This window comes from Erpetoichthys calabaricus, chromosome 18 (assembly GCF_900747795.2).
Source record: "Erpetoichthys calabaricus chromosome 18, fErpCal1.3, whole genome shotgun sequence".
Lineage (NCBI taxonomy): Eukaryota > Metazoa > Chordata > Cladistia > Polypteriformes > Polypteridae > Erpetoichthys > Erpetoichthys calabaricus.
This window is the reverse complement of record NC_041411.2, coordinates 40,159,397-40,182,733: the sequence shown is the minus strand read 5'-3', so window position 1 is coordinate 40,182,733 and position 23,337 is coordinate 40,159,397. Positions and strand designations below refer to the sequence as shown.

The window sequence follows — 23,337 nt, the reverse complement described above, 5'->3', positions numbered from 1 at the left end:
ACTAATATTCTGGCCACAACTGGGGGTTGGGCACCAAAGGCACCAGGGGGGCTTTCCCCCCTAGTGTGTGTATATATATTACACACACACATGCATACATGCACATATATACAAAAATACACACACACGCACACAAATAAAGAGATGCAGTCAAAGACATTAATCACTGTGTGCTTAAACAATATTAATTATTTAGTGCATACATACATACAAAATTAAGACACTTAAAAATGTAAAGTTCAATTTTTCCCTTATGGTATAATGCTTAAGAAAAGCTCCACTGAGCAGTTATAAATGCAATACTCCGTTAACCTTCAAATATAAAAATCATACAGTAGATGAAATGTTGAACATTATATAAGAATCAGAAAGGTACATTTCTTTTACCCTGTGAAAAGGCCATATATCTTCTTGGCCAGGGCTTTATGTACCCCAACTGGTTATTTTTTATTACTTTAGCTACATTTTTATTATACCCAATGTGCAATAACTTTGATACATGACAGTTAAGGCTCATAAATGCCACATTAAGACAGTGTGTGCGGTCCCTTTTAGTGTAACTGTATGTTGATCCTCCTGACCTCCCTTACTGTAGTAATCGTACAGTGATTTTGGCTATAACTATTGCATGTAACGTGACAACACCGAACTCTGCTATAAAGTCATTTTAATAAAAAAATAAATTAATATCATGTTTGATTGGTTAGATATTCATTTACTAAATGTAACTAAAATAAAATATTTAGCATTATGAATATATAAATAACAAAAGACAACTTTGAACTTCTGAAAACTATCGGTAATTACCCATTTTTATTAAATATATATAAACTTGGAAATATTAAGACACTTACCCTCTTTGCACTCTAAAGCTACTCTAGATTCAAGGTTGTCCATCTGAAGCTGGAGACGCTTGAGGGTGCGATCTGCATCACGAGATTTGCGTTTGTATGCAATGAGGACAATTATGATGATGAGAAGGAGCAGACCACCACCACCACCAATGCCAATTATTGCCGGCAGAGTTAGAAGGCTGTCAGAGTAGATCTGTACTACTCCAGGGGAATACTTGAAACCTCCAGCTTTAATCTGCACAGAAAATGAAACAAAAAGAAATTAGGAAGAACATCCTATAGATGGAGCAACAACCTGACAAATTATAGTGGTGGCAAAGGGGACTTGCTGCACTGGAACATGCAGTCCTGCTGTTGAACAGTTTTCAATGTGTGCAGCTTTAAAAATCCTACAAGAGATTTTAAGAGACAATAGTCAAACAACACCATTCTTCATGATTGAGAAGTTCTAGCAAAAACGAGTCTATAAACTGTTGTCACCGTAGTTTAAATGAGTAGAGAATGGATGCAAGACACTGCTGTACTATCCAAGCATGAACCAGTCAAAAGACAGATCCGCTGTTGCTTTATTTCAATGACTTTACTGGACTCAGGATGTTTTTATTGGCTAAACAGTTTTAATTTTAAACCAAATACCGTACGCCTTAATAAATGCACAGTATGTTACAATATGAATTTATCCATATTGTAAAATATCCAGTGCTTTGAAATGGTGAGTCTTGAACTGTGTGTGTGAGAGAGCAGATAGATAGATAGATAGATAGATAGATAGATAGATAGATAGATAGATAGATAGATAGATAGATAGATAGATAGATAGATAGATAGATAGATAGATAGATAGATAGATAGATAGATAGATAGATAGTGCAAATGAGTGATACAAATCATCCTGAAACAAAGAGCGTCTAAGCAAGTCATTTAGATAATTAAGATCATATAGGCTTCCCATCATTTTTAAGATCAAGTAAAACAAACATACGAAGATGAAACTGCTCATTATGTTGGCTACAATGTCTTGAAGAACAGATTCCGAAAACTGACGAGAGAAATGATTGATGGCTGATGTTTAGGAGGTATGCCAGTGATGAAGTCTGCTCAGAATGCTGATGTTTCAATAGAAACAGTGGCTAAAATAATGTGGAGGATGTCAGAAACTCCTTGACCTTGATAATTAAAATTAAATCATTTGATAACAGATTAAAAATAAATGGCAAACGGAATAAGCTTCATCGATGAAAAACTTCATAGATGGGGTACCTTGGTTGGGTTTAGAATTTGTAACCCCTAATTACATCTAAAAATGCACTTTGTAGGTATAGTGGTGCAAAATCTCAAGCAGTGGTCTACTAGGCGGTGGGTGGGAACATTTTTTTGGTTCAGACATCATTACTCATGTCGTTGTCAAAAAGGATCTTTGTGCCTAAAGGCATTCCTCCCATATTGAAGGGCTCCAAAGATTCAGTTACACTTTGCCTGCTATGGTTTGGGTCCCAGTAATTCCCATAGAGAGCAGGAGACACACCAAGATGCACAAAGCAATTCTGAGTGATCACAATGTCCCCAGACCACAGGGGATGTCAATAAATAGTTGTAACAATATGACATGGCTGCTCCAGATACAATTTTGGACTTTAGCAAAAATTAAATATAATGGAAGAACAGTATTGAATACCTACAGTATAACACACTTCCAGGAATTTGTAAAATCAACTCAAGGAGCACCCAGCAAAGCCATTTTGGTGGCTTGTGGGGGCTAATGTCCTATTAAGATGATTTCTATTACTGTTTTCGTTATTTGTCAGCTACCTCTTATAATCAAATATTATTAAAGGGTGTTTATCATAGGACAAACTTTAATTGTAATGCATTACGCTTGACATTCAGCACTTACCTAGTGGCACATATCTAAGACTCTAGTGAGGACACCCAAAAAATGATTTCACAGGGGACACAGTCCAAAACTGAAATTCACAACGTATGGAAAATCAAAAGCAGCATAGACATATGTAGAAAAGTCTGAAATCAATGCTTACACAGCCATATTGAAAAAAAAACCAGATAAAAGATTAAACGTCACTGAGATCATTTTTTCTGTGTACAACGTTCCCAATCCAACCCTTCGTAAAATGACTCGTATTTCAGACTGCAACACAATAGCACATGAAAGCTAAACATTATGTGACAGACATGTTTTATATACAAAGAGAATCCATCCAATCTCTGAAATGTCACATTTGAACAGGATTTACCGCTTTACATCTGACCGACTTGTAATTCATTCAATATAATGTAATTTATTAAACCAATAAAAAGAAAAAAAAAAGAAACCATTGGGTAAGTCTTTAACTTAGAAGCCACTTACCTTTTTTTTTGGAAATTAAAATGTGCATTTAACAATGAATACATTACTTGATTAGCACATTTTAAGAGCAGCTAATCATCTGTGTAAATTGTGTTTTCTTATTCAAGGCAACTCAGTAACTTAGAGAACGTGCAATTCGTAGAGCTGAGCTCCTTCACGTTAAACACAACTGAGTGTGTACTGAACACTGCAGATCAGTCCACCACGAGACTGTCTGGCATTCTCAGCTCCATACTCGGCTAATTCTCCACTGGGACTCGGAGCAAATGGAAACATGTTGGTTTAGAAGTTTGCTTTACAAAGCGCTAAAGCATAGAAGAAGTTCATTTGTTTCTTCAATAAATACATGGTAGCTCCTGACTTAAGGACTGTCTATGTCAAGGAATTAATTTTTCTATTTTTACACTACACTGATAACAGAGGGGCAGCAGAGTGGTGCAGTGCTTAGTGCCACTGCCTCACAGATCTAATTTTAAAATCTTGGGTCCCTGTGTGGTTTGCATTTTTTGCTATGTCTGCATGGATTTTCCTCCACAGAAACCATCAGTGCAAATGTGTAAAAGCAGCTTATAAAAGAGCTCTACATCTACATAAAGATCTACTTTTATAGTCCTTTCCTAAGAGTAATTATCACAGGTTGGCATGCACTATCACTTACTCACACCTGGCAAACAGGAATAAGAGAAGCGTTTTGTAATTAATGCCAGGCTGTTGGGAACTCCCCCATTTGCTTTTTGCCGTAACAAAAATATACAGGATTGAAACGTCAAACCATCCAACATGGATTGTGACAGACAGCCCATTGAATATCAAACACAGATCAAATCTGGACACTTTCCTTGTATAAGCTGCAGTTACTGCAGGAACATTCTCAAAGGTAACAAGCTAAATGTGAAAGGTATAAATATAACATCGACACATTGTTCGAACGGAAGGGGTTAGCTACATTTTACTTTGCCGTTTCCTATATTTTTAAAATGGGAGAAAACACAGCGTTACATATGCAGTAGAATCTTAGAAAGCAAAATACGAACTCACTCTGAAATCATGCACTGACACTTTAATGATAAAATGCACACAGAAGCACAGCTGTGTATGCAGTTCTATAAATTGTCAAACCACACCCCAGAGGCGGAGATTACCAAATTCTCCTATTAGGGGGAGAGGACGGTTACTACAGGTGGGCTCAATGAACTCTCTCAACTGAGATGTTACCTTTGAACGCAGGCGCAGTAAGACTCCGCTCTTGTGATCCTCCGTTCATAACTTTTATTTCTGTCTTCTTTTGTCTGATCCTGTATGTGTAGGTGAGTTACTCAGTAGTGTTGGGCACTCTCCACTTTTATTTATAATTTTTTTTTTCAAATTGTGAACTACATTAAGCAGTCTTGCTGGCCCTACCTTGGCTGGTCACTTCTAAAATTTGAAATTGTTCAAACTCATGAGTATTCATTTTATCACTTCAATCTATAAAATGTAATATACTGTATAAAAATAGATGCATACTGTATTTATGTTGAATACATGTACAGTAGTTATATCCTGAACAGTTTTTTACAGCCCTGAAAAATGACTTACATTGTCCGAAAAAAGTCAACGAGGTTTCCCTGTGGATTGTGGTGTCACAGCCTTTTGTCACATTATGACTATACACCTTTGGATTTGCGACTTCTTTGGGACTGTTGATATGGACTTGGGTCATTGAATTGAATCTTAACTGCTTTGTGCCTGAATGGTTGTAATTTGTCATATGAAACACATAATGTATTAGTTAAGATTTTTTCTTTTGCGTATTATTTGATTATTACGTACATACAGATTCATGACAATTGATATTGAGATACATGTGTCAAAAGTATTTGTTTATTCATAGCAGCTCAATTAACTTCTGAACCTCAGTGTTACCTTAAGAATTTCTTGGGCCCTGAATTCTATGTATATAGAGTTAATCCTGCGTACTGAGTCAGATTAATAGGTTTTGATGAGATATGGAGTGTAAAAACCTTAATAACACTCAGGATAGTAGCTGTTGCCATCTTGTAGATTAAATAAACCACACTTCAAAAAAAAAAAAATCTGAATTTTTAATGCATTCCTATACTTTATGGTAACTTACCATATGAATGAGACAGAGCCTTCAAAAAAAATAAGCAAAAAGATGTAAATCTGGTTTTAAAACAAACTGAAACTGCACCATTAGTTGAATTAAGCAATAGTGATGACCACGTGAATTGGTCATCAGACGTTGACACGGATAGTGAAACTGATGTATATGATACTGCAAAAGTAACTGGCGTGACATGTCTGATTAATTTGGTCCCATAAAAAAATCACAGTGGTGCAAGAACATTTATGGTAAAAAAGACAAAATGACTGTGGTCAAGGACATCAAAGGCGTAACGCACTTTCAACGGGCATGTTGCTTGTGTGGGTCAGGCACTGACATACAGCCCTCTCATGCGCAAGCAACAGAAAAAATATTACAGGAAAAATGTGCAATGAAACACCCTTCTACTGCCCCGAATACGACGTCAGAATGTGCGTTGGTGACTGTCCCAAAATGTGTACTAAATCTGCATCGGTACAGCAGTAGACACAAGACATACCTTTCCTACTGTAGTTATGGTGATGTTTTGGAATTTACATGTTTCTTTTACACACAACATCATTTTTGCTGGTTGATAAAAATTCTATGTTTTTGGCTCATTTTTCCTGGGGCAAACATAATTATTGATGGATGTACATTACTTCCTCCACATCTCCCAAAAATTTACTACATAGGGGTCAATCCATACTTCCAAATTGGCCCTGATGGAATGTGGATGTGTGCGAAAGTTATAATAATACAGAGCACTTAAAACTAAACCGGGCAGTTCATATTTGCCCACTAATAAACTAAGTTGTAAACCAGCATAAAACTGACTGGCCATTTCCCCCGGAAAATGCAAGATAGTGGACACTATTAGAGAGAGACTGGCTTTCTCCAGCTTTCCTATATCCTTCACTTTCTCCGTCTCCTGTTTCAGTCTTCAGAACTGAGCTGCCATACTGAGACATTAATGAAGTGGAAACTACAACACTAAATAAATTTATGAATTTTCCATCAATGCACAAGCCGCTGCAAGATTGTTTCTTTAAATGAAAGGGAAACTTACTGTGACTTTATGCTGACCAGTGAGGTTTGGCCACTCACAGAGAAGCTGAGTCTCCGACGTCGTAGGCACGCAGGGTGTGTCACCAATGAACACTGTGTAATTGAGTCGAAAGTTGCTGGGGGCAGGTGGTATCAGGTTCCGACCCTTTAAGGAAAAAGTATATTGTTTATGCAACTAAAATGAATGCCAAGAACAAAAATATGTGCAGATTATAATAATAATAACAAAAAAACACAAAGTCAACAAAACAAGCAGCCTGGAAGTGAAAGAAGTTTGGCTTTATGGTGCAGACACTGAAGATCTGACCTTGAAATTGTGAGTCTGTAGGTTCCTACCACACACTTCATTAATTCTGTCGATTGATCTCAATCCTGGAAACCTCAGGAAGAAGACAGCATTCTGTCCAGGTAATTATAGGGTATGCATCCTGAAGAGCTTTCAGATCGTGGTGAGCAGAGGAAACTAAAAGCACAACCTGAAATCAGACTTGGGCAGTGATAATAATATATGCTAAGTCACCTACGATCTATCCATGGTCTGAACTCTCTTATTCCAGTACAAGATCACGTTAAAGCAGAGCCAAGCCTGGCTGCATTCAGTTCAAGGCAGTGACCAGTCCTCGTGGTTAAGGCTTTGAACTTCAAACCCTGAGGTAGAGGGGTTCAAATCCCACTACTGGCACTGTGTGACCAGAAGCAAGTAACGTCATCTGCCTGTGCTCCAATTGGAAAAACACAATAAATGTAACCTGTAGAAGAAGAATGTTCTCCTCAGCACCATGTATTTTGTGTGTTTAGTAAATTAGAATCTTTATAATAACTATATGCATCTCAAATGTTGTAAGTCACCTTGGATAAAGGCCTCAATCTTTAAGTAAGTGGACGAGATGCTAATCTATTACAGCACATAACAACACACTGTCACACATGCAAGTCTCTGTCATGTCTTACAGGCTTAGATGTGTCTTTAAATATGAAGGATTTTGATGTAACACTGCTTTAGCGTGGAGGAGAACTTTCTGGAGAAATGCCGACATCAATTCCTCTCTGAACAACCAACTCGACTTCCAATGCTCGATAAAGCAAATGACATCTCCAATCCCCACTTGCTTCTTACTGGGATAGAAGTCCACAAAGAAATTACAGATTGGCAAAGGAAGAGCCTAACCACGTCACCGCTGACGTATTCTCTTTTGAAATTATTTTTTGAAATGTTTTCACATGGACGTTGGACCCTCAACCCTTCTTTCTGTTTTGTGCTCTTATTTTATGACACATTCATTTCCATGAGGCCAAACTTTAAATCAGCAATTACTGTGACATGCAATTCTTTACAGTGTCAACGTGCAAAAAGTTCAACAATTACTGTATATACTCACGTATAAGTCGGGTCTTGAAACCCGAAAAATCAGATCAGATAATCAGACCCTGACTTGTACGCCCGTTCAAAAATGTGACACTTGACTTTTTTTTTTACATCTTCTTGCCTCCTCCAATCTCGCATCAGTTTCTCAGACACATCAAATTTTGCTGCAGTAGTACAGTTACCAATTTCTTTCACTACTTCAACAACATTTAATTTAAAACCAGCTTCATATTTTCTTCAGATCGAACGCTCCATCGTAGATAACGGATTTCTTATGATAAAGGTGTATGAGGGTGTGAGATACAAAAAACACACTGATACAACACATTGCCGCACCCACATAGAAAAAAAAAAGGCCATGTGCTCCGTGGTTATTCTCTCAGGTGGGTGTTACCATTTCATAATCCCTTGTACCAATAGCGTGAGTTTTCTGTCTTCGACTTATACGACCGACATTATAAAAAAACAGAAATTATAAGGTAAAATCAAGTCCCGACTTATCCGCGGGAGAACTTATCCACAAGTATATATGGTAATTAATAAACAGATGTTGTTGGTTTACATTTATGTGAATCAATTTCTGCTTTGAATTAAATTGAATTTAAGGTGTAGGAGAAATTGTGAGAAACTGACAAACACCCACAAGAACATGAGGACAGACAGCTGTCCAAACTCCTCATACGTAGCAGATAGGTGAGGAACACAACCCTGGGCTCTGGAATTATGAAGATGACACATCTTTATTAACTAATGCAGCTTTAGGCCTGTTATTCTTCTTTGCCCCAATCCACTCACCCACTTTCTGAACACACAAACAGAGAAGGCCTACCTCTGACACATGAGGTGCAATGAAGGAGAGAGCCCTCCATGAGGCCTGTTAACACTAGTTATCAATACACTGTAAAACTGTTCAATTCACCTTAGGGTTGCAGCTGTTTGGAGCACTGGGGCCAATCCCGAATGATATATACGGTACCAATATCGTTTAAACAAAAAAATTCCATTCCACATGTGTTTTATTAAAATTTGCAGATATAGCACATTCGTGCAATGTCACCAAATCGAACCGTACAAGTCACTGACTTTATCAACTAGAGAAACTGTTTCACTGAAGTCTCATCAACAGAATGACTGCTGCTTGACAGAACGTGTTCTGATGTCTTTCAAGTGTATTCTAAAGTACCTCATTTACAGGAGTGATATGGTACAATGAAATGTCTGATCTGTACATGCACATCTTTCAATGTGCGGCTTGTCAACATCTATAATTATACAGGACTATGTGTCTTTTCAAACCTAGTTGGAAATGGAAGGACACGAGACATAAAGTAGGGGCAAAGCTTAGGCCAAAATGATAATGCAAAGGCAGATACATTCATCATACTTTTGATATTTCAATTTAAAACATTCAACATGGATGACAAAATTGCTTTCTCCTAATTGCAAGGCCCTGGTTTATTACTGTCCAAGATACCACATCCTAAAGAAGCCCACTTTATCTCAGCTGGTAATTCTAAACTGGCCTGTGGTGTGGGAATGACTGAATAATTAGGCCCTATGATGGACTGGTATTCTGCTCAGGGATTTTTTTCCCCCCAGCGACTCCAAGATAATATCCAATTCCATGTAAACTTGTAAGATAAATCCAATTCAGAATATTCAAGATGAAATTCATAACAAAAATTACATATGCAGTAGAAGGCAAACTGTTCCCAACAAGATCGTGGGTGTCTAAATACCCCAACCTACCTTGAGAATAAGAGGTGAGCTTGGTTTGAGTTCCAAAACTCCAGACTGGCTAAGCTCATCAAAGTCTGGATCAGGGTAAAAAACGAAAGATGTTGAATTGATGACAAGTAAGGATTGCACGTTGTCCATGATGAAGCCGATCTCATCAGGCCGGTCTCCATTCTCTGAGATGATCTTGTCGGTACGATTGACAGAAGGAGCCAAGCAAACCATGGTACTGTCATTGAAGACGGTGCAGTTCTGAAGAAACAAGAACTTGTCAACATGATTTGCAATACAATGGGTAATTCTGATCATTGCTATCTACCTAAAGAAACTGTCAGAAATAAAAAATGAGAAAACAATTTACACTTTTGTTCTTCTACTGGAAGTTCTCATCTTTGCGTTTTATAGCTCTGCTTCCAACTGTTAGTCAAAGTCAGAACAAAATAATTTCATATTCCCCTCACTGGATTTTTGGCTTAAATCACAAAAGATTGATCAAAACGAATATTTTCCAAAAGCAAGGCAGATGGCACGTTTCCCCCCTCTTCAGGTAGGATTTAACAAAAGGTTATGCAAACTCAGACAGAATGAAAGAGCTGCCATTTCCACTAAACTGTCCATTGATGTTCAAAAGGTTAAGCTGCCAGAAGGCAACTAGAAGTCTTGAGAAAAAGAATAAAGAAAAAGTTCAGAGAAGAAACACAACCGTCTCACTTAACAAAGCCAGGTAACACTTACATTGATGCTTTCTGCAATGCCATATTTAGCTCTGATCTTGGGATCCTTGATGGTGCCTAAATTGGTTCCGGTTATGGTCAGAGGTGTTCCACCACTGTTGGAGTAAAAAGGAAAGCGTCCGAGTTAACAATGGATAAAAAAAAAGTTTCAATTCAAAGAGCATTAAAGGGTGTCCCTGGGATTTTCATTATGGCTGCCTTTTTAAGACTATAGCACCAGATTTCTAATCTATTCTCCTGATACCCAGACAATACACAGCTAAAACGTTATATTAAAATTTTATGGGCATCATCAGAAAATGTAATCTCTCTTCAAGGATAGATCAGAAAAAAGAAGGCATTTGTAATTTTGTAATTCCTGTCAAGGCATTCACCTATGGCACAATCACAGAATAGCTTTAAGGATCAGTAGATGTCTTTTAAAGTCCATGGGCCACCACAGAGGACTGTTCTACAATAACCCCCAGATTTTATACACCCATAAATCCCCAGGCTAAACTGATAGGCCCGATATGGATTCCTGATTCTGGGATTAAAGCCTCCCACCTTTATAAACAACTGTCTAGTCGTTTTCTTCTGTGTCTCCTTAATGTCATGTAAAGGTTAGAGAGGACAGAATTGAAGCCATGCCAGGTCCCCACAGAAATTATTCTCTTAACCTGGGGTTGTCAAAAGACTCCTTTGTTGGCCTGTAGTAATAACCTTTTGGATTCTCTGTCTCTGCCTGAGATAAAACTCCTGTTTCTCGACACTGGCTTATGGATGGGTCATCTTTCCACTAAGGTGGGTTGTTTTAATATAGAAACTTAACCAAGACCATCACTTACAGACATACTGTATATGTGTATAGTCACATGTAGGGGGCACAAAAGAGCCCCAAACCTCAGACACAACCTCACAGACAAAAGTTCCATGTCCAAATGAGTGTTTTATTTCAACTGATTAATGAATACATTCTTTCCTTCTTCTCTTTCCCTTTCCCATCTCCCAGGTGGGCTTTGCCTAACTCCACTCCTAACTCTCAGGGTGAAGTGAGGTAGCTTCTGGTGCCACAATACTGCACCCAGGGAAGAACTTCTTGGTCACGCCAAAACTGAGATAAAACAAGGGAGTCTTTTACCAACAGAGCTCTCTGGCGGCACCCAGGGATCCAAACAGGGCTCCCCTCCTGAGCCACAAGTCCCATGCAACATGACAGGTGCCCACACTGCCACCTATTGAACTGGAGGAATACTGTTCTTGGGAGCATCACCCATCCCTTCTATTATTTTTTCTTCCAACTGATTAAGGGAATAGGACACATCTTGGCCAAGGTTCGGATCCATCCATGCCATTCTACCATTGCCACCTCTCGGGTAAGTGGTGAAACGTACTCCATCCCAGTCAGGATTCCAGCCCATCTATTACATCTATCACAATATACTCATGTGCATGTCTTCAGGTCTTCTGCACTACTTGTAATTCCACTCCAAACCATGGGTTGCACCAGTTATTCACATTCTTTGCTGTCGTGTCCTCAGATTTGAAGGCCACAGGATGAAGAACTGCTGATATCACTTCTTCTCATCCTCCGGATGTCCTGCCTCTTTCACCCAGGACCCACTTAACCCAAAGATCCATCAGAAGCAGGCAGTCATATCGAACTTGCATATAAACAGACATCCTGTCCACAGGGAAAGGTTAGCCCACTTGTCAAGAGGGGAGGTTGGAATGGAAGGACAATGACGGATTGGCATCCTAACCAGGTTGAGAACTGATCTCTTGTCACCGAGGGAGGCCAGAATGATGAAGAGACCAGTGAAGTTAGCCTTCCCCAGTACACTAGAGGGCGGCATTCTTGTGTTGTGGCTCCCTTTTTGCAAACCACAGGTATACTGGGAGGTGTACTCCTGTGGTGCAACCCTGTTGGGTGCCATGAGTGCCACTAGGTGGAGCTGCAAGGAGGAACTATCCCAGCATTATAGAAACTTCTGCCTGACCCAGAACTGCTTCCGAAGGAATTTGGGTGGACACTGGAAGTACTCCTGGGATCCTGTTTAAAGAGAGCCACACTGCCTTGGCTTAAAGAGTTTGGAGGCAGAGGACAACACTTGCAAGAGGAAGAGGAGTAGAGAGAAGAGAATAAAAAAAGGAAGGATTAACTATGTATTTACATACTGTGTTATATATAAGGTACTTGGAGAAGTAAAATCCAATATATACAGTATTAAACTCATGACTGTGTGCGTGTCAGTCATGTCTGGGGCTCGGTAGCACCCAATGTTTTCAACAATGTACACCACACACACACCCATGCCCACTCCCACACTCTTTTTTTGATTAATTATCAAAATAGGTTACAAAACCAGCAGGAACCATCCATGGTTGGCCATTAGTCCATTGTTGACCATTCCCAGATTAACTCAGACAACAAAAGCCAACCTGGGATGATGAAGAATGCCTGGAACAGCTAGAGAAAAGCCCACATGTAAACTCAACAGAGACGGTGACAGACTCTGAATTCAGTCTCTCGGAACTATAAAGCATCTATGAACGGACAATAAAGTGCTAATACGTGTATAAATACACACACCACAGAATATAAAATATCTACTGACTGATTAATTCAGACACACCGTGCCCCTAAAACAAAGCAAATGTACATCCAGACTGAAAAATGAATTAGTATTGGGATTCAGCTATTAGGATTTTCTGGCAATATGAGACTTGAAAGGCAAGGGAGGATCAGAACTGTCTCCTTGGGTGGCTTGAAATGCAGGTATGGCCATGAACTGCTGTTCGGAGAATGGCTCAGATTGGCCTTGATATGCCAAAAAATACATCTCCGATCTTTTATAAATGCAGAGCTGCTCATCAACAGGGCTTACCAGAGGCAATTACTTTCACTTTCTATCAGGCTTATGTGGAAGGTTTAGTGAATGTTGACAGCCAGCGCAGAGGGACTGGTTGGGGGGTTGTGGAGAAAATGAAATCAGTTTTTAATGAGTTACCTGCGCTTCCTAACTGAACTTCTCCACACCTTCTAGTGGTGGAAAGACAAACCACACTAAAGTCAAAATTCTGTTTCCAAATCTAATAAGTAGTTGCTAAGGAGGCTCACGATATTGAGAGTCTTAATCCCAGTGCATTTTTGTGACTTACAGGCTATAGGAGAGTCTGTAACTGACTTGCAGGAACACTTAATTCTGCACACCCCCAACTGTGCATGTTACAGGTGCAAGAGCTCTTATTTTCAACCTTTGTCTCCCCTAAACAGTTTTGAATTGTTTTAGGCAGAGAAGGGCTATATGTGTTCTACAAATAGAGTGAAAAATGAAGCAGCAACAGATTTTCAAACCGCAGCTCAAAGCTTTCAAGTGTGATTCACTGGTATGCTTCACTTAGCCTAATGGCTGCTTCTTGAAGGCCTTCAAGTTTAATTGACACATTTTCTCCATTTCATCCATAAAATGCATTCTGGGTTTACAGTTAGAAAGAAAATGTGACTTTAAAAAAAATGAATGTCCAAGAGTTATCCTAAACTGGATGTGTCAAATACATTTTAAATGGACAGCAGAACTTCTGTCTTTGTGTCCGCTGGTTTGGGTAAAATGATCAGGGGATCAAATAAAAAAAAAAAATACAGTAAGCATAATTGATTTTTTTAACAGAACAAAACAAAATGTAATAATGAACATTTTTTTGCATGATTAACATTAAGTATCATTAATCTCTTTATATATAAAATCCAATGTCTGTCTACTTTTCACGAGAGAACTACTTAATGGATTTAGATCGGGTTTATTTCTATAATTTGCTTGAACATTCCGGTTGATTTTGTGACGTCTCTCATTGCGCTAAGTATCATAGTTTGCTTGTGGTACTGATTTATTTGCGCAAATCTGAGTGAGACGCAGTGGACTGAGTGGAGGGGGGTCAGGGCCCTCTGCACTCACGCGTCAACCATGGGGCATATCTTACATCCACTTAGCTAGCAAAGAAGAGAACCACTTAACCGATTTAGATCAGGTTCTTTTCTAGAATTTGCTTGAACATTCCGGTTGATTTTGCGACTTTTCTCATCGCACTAAGAATCATAGTGCGCTTGTAGAAGCAATATATTCGTGCTAATCCGAGATAAAGGCTGCGGGCCAAGGGGAGGGGGAAGCATGATGTCAGGAGTGGGGAGTCGGTCTACCTCTGCATTTTGGAGCATAACTTGCCTGTGCTTAGCTAGCAATACCTTTTAGTTTATTGATTTTTAAAGTTTGACCTGCAGGGGATGGCTAGTATTATATATTATAAAAAACACATTGACAATCCAAAAGATCACAGCAATGAAGATAATGATAATAAACAAGAAAAGGTATGCATTAGCTCAACAATAATGTGATCAAATGTTCACAATTTGTGAGATCTTATATACTCTATCTGGTAGGGCAAAATACTAAATTGCTGTACTCATTAAAAGTCACTAAAAATCAGAAAACTTTTGAAAGGTTGTACCACTCTATTGTTTATGAACTAATTTTGGTTACTATTTTTTTATTAGAACATAAAAACATTAGAAAATTCTTAATGAGAGTCTAACAAAGCTTATCCCCAATCCTATCTACATAATTTCTTTAAAACAACATCAAGTTTAGTTCTGAAGGACCCTAAAGTGCTACCGTTTACCACACTACTTGGTTGCTCATTCCATGTGTCTGTGTTTCTCTGGGCTTGAAGAAACACTTTCAAATATTTGTACAAAATTTACCCTTAACAAGTTTCCAACTCTGTCCTTTTGTTCTTAATAAACTCATTTTAAAGTCTCTGTCTCGATCCATTGGACTAATTCCCTTCGTAATTTTGAACACTTCAGTTATGTCTCCTCTTAATCTTCTTTTGCTTAAACTGTAAAGTCTCATCTCTTTTAATCTTTCCTCATAACTCATCCCCTGTAGCCCTGGAATCAGCCCAGTCGCTCTTCTCTGGACCTTTTCTAGTGCTGCTATGTCCTTTTTGTAGCCTGGAGACCAAACCTGTACACAGGACTCCAGATGAGGCCTCACCAGTGTGTTACACAGCTTGAGAAGAACCTCCATGGACTCCACACATCAAGGTGCTATATAACCTCACATTCTGTTAGCCTTCTTAATGGCTTCTGGAATTTGACTATGATGAGTCCACTATACTGTTAGTTAATTCATTTTTCTTAATATTATTTTGCTTATTGATTTAATACTTCTCTATGCATTTTACATCTACTGGGTCCAAATCGTGGCTTATATTTAATTTATTTTACATATATTCATGTCCTTACTAGTGCTTTTTTCTGTATAAATAATTGTAAATCTAATACAGTACATACTTTTTCTTGCTTATTAATTCTTTTTTCATTATAATTTTCACTGATGTGATCCTTTGAGTTGCCTATATGTCATTCATAATTTATATTTTACTTGAGATACTTATTGCTAATCGCATAAAAACCTTCATAATTACATTTTCTTCCCTTAATTATATTTATTGTACTTGTTTTATTTGATGTGCTGTGTTTTCTTCCTCTGTATAATTAATTAACAATAAGCAGACTTTCATCGATATGTTTGATGGGTGTTTAGTTCATTTCGACCAAAGCTTACCTGGCAATGCTGCATTCTGGTTCAATTCTCAAGATGGTTGGATCGTCAGTATAGTTGTACTTGACCTCAGGGTTCCGCAGCTCTGCCCAGTTAATATTGACCATCACTGGGGCTCCTCCAGGATTTTGACCAGCAGGAGTTATACATACAATTTCTCGAGCTGATCTCCTGCAAGAAAGAAGAAAAAGCTGCAACAGTTACAAAGAGGGAACATAATTCATGAGAAGTGTGTGTCCTGAAGCCCGCTCGAGGAGACATGTTCAGTGTTAAAGCCTCCAATGTTTTACAATAATTCAACATACACCCCGTAAAAAGCTAATGTTTAGTAAAATTCCAAAGCGTAGTGTGACCAGTCAGCCAGGTCTGTGGGAACCAAAATGAAGACAAGAAAAGGTTGTAGGGGGGACCAGAGAAATCACGTGTCTGTCTGTTTAATTGAGTCTTGAAGTCAATGAACTGGACAAAGAAAAATGACCTGACATGACTCAAGCCACCCTTCTTGCCTTCTGCCAAGTCCACCAAGTATAAAAGATCCCCTGATCCAACATGTCTACCAATTGGATGGAAGCAGGTCTTGACTGGGCAATATTTATCACCATCAGTGTTCTCGCTTATTGCCTCTACCAATATCAGCTTAGCAACAAATGGGATTTTACCTCTTACAAGCCTTTATTATGTCACTACCTATTTGTTTTACAATATACATATAGTAATGTAGAAAGGTAACTGCATAAAGAAGCACATCCAGATCATCAAGAAATAATGTGCACTTGAGTAGCAGTGACCAGCTCTAAATGACCCTCTCAGCAGATATGAAAACACTAAGGGTGTATTTACTTTGTCACACATGGCTCCATGTGTATTGGCTTAAAATAATTAAATGGCGATATAAAGTGTATTAAGTTGAAGGAAACTGACAACAAAAGCGATGAAAGCAAAACTCCAGTCTACAATGAAACCTGAAACAATAAACCTGGGAACGACGGTCACTAGAAAGGGTATGTCAGGGTGTAGCTAAATCAGAGCTAAGTGGCTCTCCAGCTCACTCCACTAAGGGCAGGTTTCTGTTTGTGGGTTCCTCAGAAGACCTCAGGCTTAAGCTTGAAGTATTTAACTTCAGATTCAGAGAGCCACTCTCATAACCAAGATTTGTATCATTTTAATCAGCGACGTGAACTTTCGACTCTCACATTTCAAAACTTAATTTCAACATGGAAATAAAAAAAACATCTCCAATGTCTTAGGGCAAATGTAAAACATTTGTCTGACAAACAATAAATCGCTTTTGAAGGAGTCACGCCATAGGCTTGTAGCATGGGTACTTGTAGAATTTCAGTCACGTATGCACAGTACAGTGAAGTTCTTACTTGCACATCTGACGAACACACCTGTGGTGTGAATGAGGCAGCTGAAAGGTTATAACGTTGGAATTTCTGGGGTGCTTCCTCTTTTCTCGTGGTATAGTCCTAGAGTGACCCTATTCTCCTTGCATACTCTTAACTTTATAAGCCTTATAGGAAGGCCCCAAATCCCTTACTCTTACCATACTCTCTGGGCCTGTACTTCAGCACTTCACTTTATCTGTAACTTCAGAATGAGATAGAGCACCAGAACATGCAGGAGGGAAGGCTGCATAATTATTCACATATTATTGATATCAAGTTTTAATATTTAAATATAACACATGCCATAAACAAAAAGCAAATAGTATGTGGCTTTGCAACCTAATAGTACTAGATGTGTAATTACAGGCAGTGCCTAAATTTGTAGTTGTATTGTAGTTGCTCATCTCTGTTGATCATCTTCTGCAGTCCAATAATCCGGTCAAACTCTTCCGCCTTACTCATAAGTAACAAGTCAATGTTCTGCCTCCTTTCTTGGTACACGTCACAGAGTAGCCATGGTGTGGATGACAGACTAAACGTGACTCTGGGAATAGCACATCTAAGATGAAATGGTGCTCTGTCAAGCAATAGTTCAATGAAGAACCACACAACCCAGTAATGAACCATAAAAAGCCATAAACAGAAGCAGTATTGTTAAGATTGCAGTCGACAGTTTACTTTTCAGCCAGTCAAGGCTGTCCATCAATCCAACGATGACACTGTCCAGCCATTTGTACATCACTGAGACATGGAAGGAAGAGCCTCTGCAAAGGAGTTGTTGATATTGGTGGTAGTGAGGGTGCTCAATCTTCAATCACACCTCTTCATTACCTGTCGAGACTTGACGCGGCTGGCTGTGTGCGGGACGACGAGGGGTTGGCAGGAAGTTGCATCATTTTGGATGGACACATAGTGGGATGGTGAGGGGGGGAGGGGACGGTTGAGTCAGTCTTGGATAGGACCTCACCTCTCAACTTGCCACAATGGGTTACCCCACCAGGGTTACACGACTCCTGGTGGCATCGTTCAGGGTATCATTGATCACACCTACCACTCTGCACATTAAGGTGCTGACTCAGTGGAAGGAGTTTGTTGTGACCGGGGCAGAGTAAAATAATTAGCCAGCCATGGGTATCTCAGAACGTTAACTTCTTTATTTTATGACAGGCACACACTGATATTCAATAAAACATCGACATTCGTTTATTCAAGACTCATTTTCTATCCTTTCAATAGGTAAAACATTTTTAAATACTCCACATAGCATTCTGGCAGAAACTACAACTGAACACAAAAGAGATTATTTTTATTCTCATGTTGATTCAATGCAGTGCTTGATTTATTTCAACTACATTGTGAATTGATGTGCACTGTGATTTGCCATAGTGCTCATTATGAAAGGCAATATATAAAGAACATGACATTCCGAACCCCACTTAATCCAATTTAGGGTGGTAAAGGCTGTTGGTGTGGAATTTACATGCTCCTCCAGTGTCTGTGTGGGTCTTTCTGCGTGTACCCTCACTGAAGTTCTACATCCCATTAGGCTAAATTCCTGATAAATACTTTATATTCTGATTGATTGTCTAGGCACAAGCACACAATTTAGGCTTTCTCAGTCCCATCTGGTATTAGTAGGTGTCTTAACAAGCAGCTGCACTTGGGGAAAAATGTGTCTACAGCAATCCTGTTATACTTCTGGCTGCCTCATTGTTGCCGTCTAATCAGGCTGCGTTATACAGAAAGAGGAGAAGCTGTAGGAAGAAATGCCAGCTACAGAGCAGACATTTCCATTTCGCCCTCAATCCTTCCGTAACGAGTAGCCAGTTTTTGGTACAGGCTATCATAATTGACAGCAAGGACAATGAAGCCCAAGATGTGAACTACAGAACTGGGAATCCGAACCAGAAGGATCAAAGGTAAATGAGAATTCTAGAGCTGGGAAGCTGTAGCACCTGCCCGGGCCCCCCTCTGCAGTGCCGTTTTCCCTCATGACATTAACATTAATATGCAGCACAGCAGCAGCAATTAATGCTGCTTCCGGACCCTTAGGGCCTGAACTTTACTTTTGGAGGAGAGGACCCTCTTTGCGGAGCAGGCTTGTTCTCATTCTCTCTGAGGCCATATATTTTTTTTCAGCTTCTTTCCACTGACATATAGCTAAACTTATTTGGTTTCTGTTCACTTTTTATTGAATATTTCCAATATAGTAAAACAGAACATTTATAATAGAATCCATATCCTGATGCCCCCTCACACACACAAACTATGTAACTCACTCACACTTTTGAATGCCAGTTTGTTGGTCAAGTAGCAAAGTGACAGTCAAACCACCGTGCAGCTGTGCCTTATGCCATGTACCTGTCACCAGCTCACAGTACTGATAACGTTTCTTTAGATAACAAACATTCTAATGAGGAATTAACCACAGAGTCATGGAGAAAAGGCACACCGTGCATATAAGCCATCAAGGGAATGGTCTTCATTGTGGTCGGCTTCAGTCTGACATCTGCTTTGATGTAACAGAGCATGTCATGAGTGTGGAAAGCTTACAGCAGGCTGAGTCATGAGTGACTACAGGCTGTCTCCTCGAAACACTTTCAAACGCTGAATCCTAAAACATTTGGCCATTCACACATACACAGGTATACACGTCAATTCATCTTGCCACAAGTGGGCTCCAACTTTTAGACACACCTCATGGATAACTAAACCAAACAAGATACCGCTGACAGCAATCTGAATGCTACAGCAAAGGGTCTTGTGAAACCTGCCAGTGAGCCCAAACCCCAAAACACAAACACACCAACACAATCCCGGATTCAAATAGAGGGTGATTATTACAATTACCTCATATACACAAGCACAATAACCAGTTGTCTTAACTCTCTTTCTCCTCCTCTCTCCCCACCACACTGCTCTCCTCCAGTTGAGTGCTGCCTTCCTTCCTTCCAGCTATGACTTGCCTGGACAAGGCATCCGGTGCCAGGGCTTCACCCGTATGAAGCACTGCTGGGTCGTACTGAAGTCCCAAATAACAGGGAATGTAACTCCCTTCAGTGCCATCTTGTGGCACTTGTGGACCCTAGCAGGTCTGTGTTACCGGACTACAATTTCCAGCATTCCCTGCTGGTGTCCAAATGGGCATTGACATCCAGGGATGCTGCCATCTAGCTTCCTGGGGGAATAAACAGCCATATGAGGCAGTTCTTCACTTTCATCCTGGCCAGGGCAGGTATTGTCCCGTCAGGACGCTGTTCATCTGCTTGGGGCTTCCCTTCCAGGCAAGGAATTTTCTTCTCTCTTGGCCAGGATGTCCGTCCATCCACCTGGGGCCTCCCATCTGGGTAAGGAACTTTTCTCTGTCTCGGTTGGGACTCCTGCCTATCTGTCCAGGCAAGGAACCTTGCCCTCTTCCTGGTCGGGATGTCTGTCCATCCCGTATGGCACTTACAGTCTAAATACTTATATAGAAATAAGATTCGTTGGTGTTTTGACTTTTAATAAATTTGCAAACCTTTCTGAAAACGTTTTCACTTTGTCATTTTGGGTTATTGTGTGTAGATTGATGGGCAAACATGGCAAATGTATCCATTTACAGTTAAATCTACAAAACAATTAAGTGGTCAGAAAGTGAAGGGGTCTGAAAACCATTCTGAATCCACTGTAATGCTAAAGAAATTGCATACCTGAAAATCTCAAAATCTTCATCGTAGCTTATTTTTCCACTTTGTACCTGCTTTATATTAACAAATGACACCATGAAAAACAATTTCTTCAATAGCCAAAAAAAAAAAAGTTTATATAATTAATGTCATAATCAGATTTTGTTTGGCATAGATAGTGCCAGAGAAGCTTTTCTATTCATTTTATTATTAAATGGACTGAATAGGCAAATATAATGAAACATAATGTCACTACCATTAACTTACTAAAGACTCATTTTCAGGTTTTCAAGGGAAGGTAACTGATTTCATGTGTGTGAAATCTTAATATTCCCTGAGCTTTCTCCTGAAATAATGAAAGCATTGGCATTGGTATACATTTGTCCATGCCTTACTAAACTAGTTTAATCCAGATCAATACCAAGCACATGGCAGGATCTATCCCCATTGGTTCCCTGCAGACGTGTTCAGCCATTCACTTAAACAAAGCACTTTAGAGTTGCCAGTTAACCTGCTCTGTGTATTTTTGGTATTTGGTAATAAAAACAGAGTAATAATCTGTGATACAGGCCTTTAAAGTTGGCATTTCTTTAGTGATTGGTTGAGACAATGCTATTAAACATTGTTTCAAGTGAATTAAATTTGCTTCCAGTTTCATTTAAAGTTAGTTTCAATCTTTTAATTAAGAAGCAATTAATCAGAACTTAAATCTTAATGAATTAAGATTAATCATAGTCAACCTGAGGGCTGATTTGAAAATCCTCCTTTAAAGTTTTAAAAAGGCAAGGGCCCTGCTTTCCTGTTTGAGCTTATCATTACTTACAAACCAGAGCGCACATTGAGATCTCAAGATGCCGGCCTACTTAGGATTCCATGGGTTAATAAAATAACAGTAGGAGGTTAAGCTTTAAGTTACAGGGCCCTGAAGCTGTGGAATGGTCTACTTGCTAATATAAGAGATGCCCCTTTAGTCTCAGCTTTTAAATCCAGGCGGAAGACTCACAACTTTAGTCTAGCATACCCTGACTAGAGCTGCTGATGGACTGTGCATACTGCACATCAGTTTGTTAGTCATATGTACTGAAATAAAAGTATCATAGTAATTTTAAACCGTTCCTAATCTTCTTCTTTTCTGTTTTTTTTCTTGGTATCTGGCTTCGGCACGTGTTGCCACTGCTTTACTGTCAGGCTGCTGTCCTGCGTATGGAGCAGCCTTCTCAGATAAAGTAGCATCAGAATCTTGGGAAGGAAAGATTCTGTCACCAGACTGGGCAGTCAGCATAGACTCAACTAGAGAAAACCCAGGAGTGGGTAGATGGCCAGTTGCCCATGGTCTACGGGACTGTGATTCTATTTTTGACTTTCTTTATTACTATTTTATTCTCCACTGTTGTCAACTAGCCACAGATCATCAATTTGTTAATGGACAGATATTGCTGGTATCCATTTATGTTTAATCAGTTTCTATCTTGATCTCTATGTGATTAAAAAAATCTGCATTTAAATGTGTACCAGTTTTGTATTTAGTAATTCGCCCAGAAAATAAAAAAAAACACACACACAAATAGTTAATTTCTTTAATTTTTTTAGGCTGTCTTGATCTTTTCATTTCTTCACACTCCTAAAAGACTTAACCTCTTCCTGCCTCACATCTGTCTAGTATTTTCATTTGAGGGAGACTGATGTTCTTTTGACTGCAGCTCGCATTCTTCATCTTGAACATGAAGCATTGATAGTCATCTCACCAACTATCGAAAAACCTCATATGTCACACCTTTCAAGTTTTTGGCAAATTGAGAAAATGATGTCGCCCCTATAATTAACAATCTCTAGTTTTCTTGTTTACTGAGCTTCACGTACACAATCTTGTTTTTTTCACGAATCAACAACACCTGCCATTTAAATCACGCAGCTGCAGCATTTAAATCACGTGATTGTAGTCCAAAGTTTTCATTGGTAGGCGGTCTTTCCTCATTGGTCAGTGAAGTTGCTAAGTTTTTGTCTTGCAGTATGTAAAATACTGTGTACATACAAGCTTCTTCCATCATGCTATGACCGGAATGAAAACATATTTGGCCATCACCACTACTTTATAACATCAGGAAAGACCTAGTAACTCCGAAAATTAAAAAAAAAAACTAAATTTTGAAAAAAATGGCAGTAATTAGGCCTTCCCATTGCACGTGAGTCATGTACCAAATATGAGCCAGTGCAATGAGGACTCAAACAAACAAGAGTAGGTGCAAAAAATTCTCAATGCTTTATTAAAACAAAACAAACCAAAGCAAAAGCGAAGCATGTCTACAGCGCAGTGCAATTCTTCAATAAATAAACTATCAAAACAATGTTAAAATCGTCAATAAATAAATAATACAAACAATTACAATCAAGGTTTAAAACAGTCTGGGTCTTCTCTTTTAAAACCAACACGAGTCACATTGCCTCCCTCTGCAACTCATGTCTCCTCTGCT

General features: G+C 39.1%; 1 protein-coding gene across 2 annotated transcripts in view; it reads right to left on the bottom strand.

Moving 5' to 3' along the window:
• Positions 1 to 23,337, bottom strand: part of LOC114668853 (plexin-A1-like) — a 727,343-nt gene that overhangs the window by 111,966 nt on the left and 592,040 nt on the right. For both annotated transcript variants that reach the window (XM_051921286.1, XM_051921287.1), the window contains exons 16-20: positions 15,817 to 15,984; positions 10,212 to 10,305; positions 9,489 to 9,728; positions 6,375 to 6,518; positions 855 to 1,089 (exon numbers count right to left, since the gene is read on the bottom strand). In XM_051921286.1, coding sequence (XP_051777246.1) covers positions 855 to 1,089; positions 6,375 to 6,518; positions 9,489 to 9,728; positions 10,212 to 10,305; positions 15,817 to 15,984 — 881 coding nt within the window. The remainder of the gene's footprint in view (positions 1 to 854; positions 1,090 to 6,374; positions 6,519 to 9,488; positions 9,729 to 10,211; positions 10,306 to 15,816; positions 15,985 to 23,337) is intronic.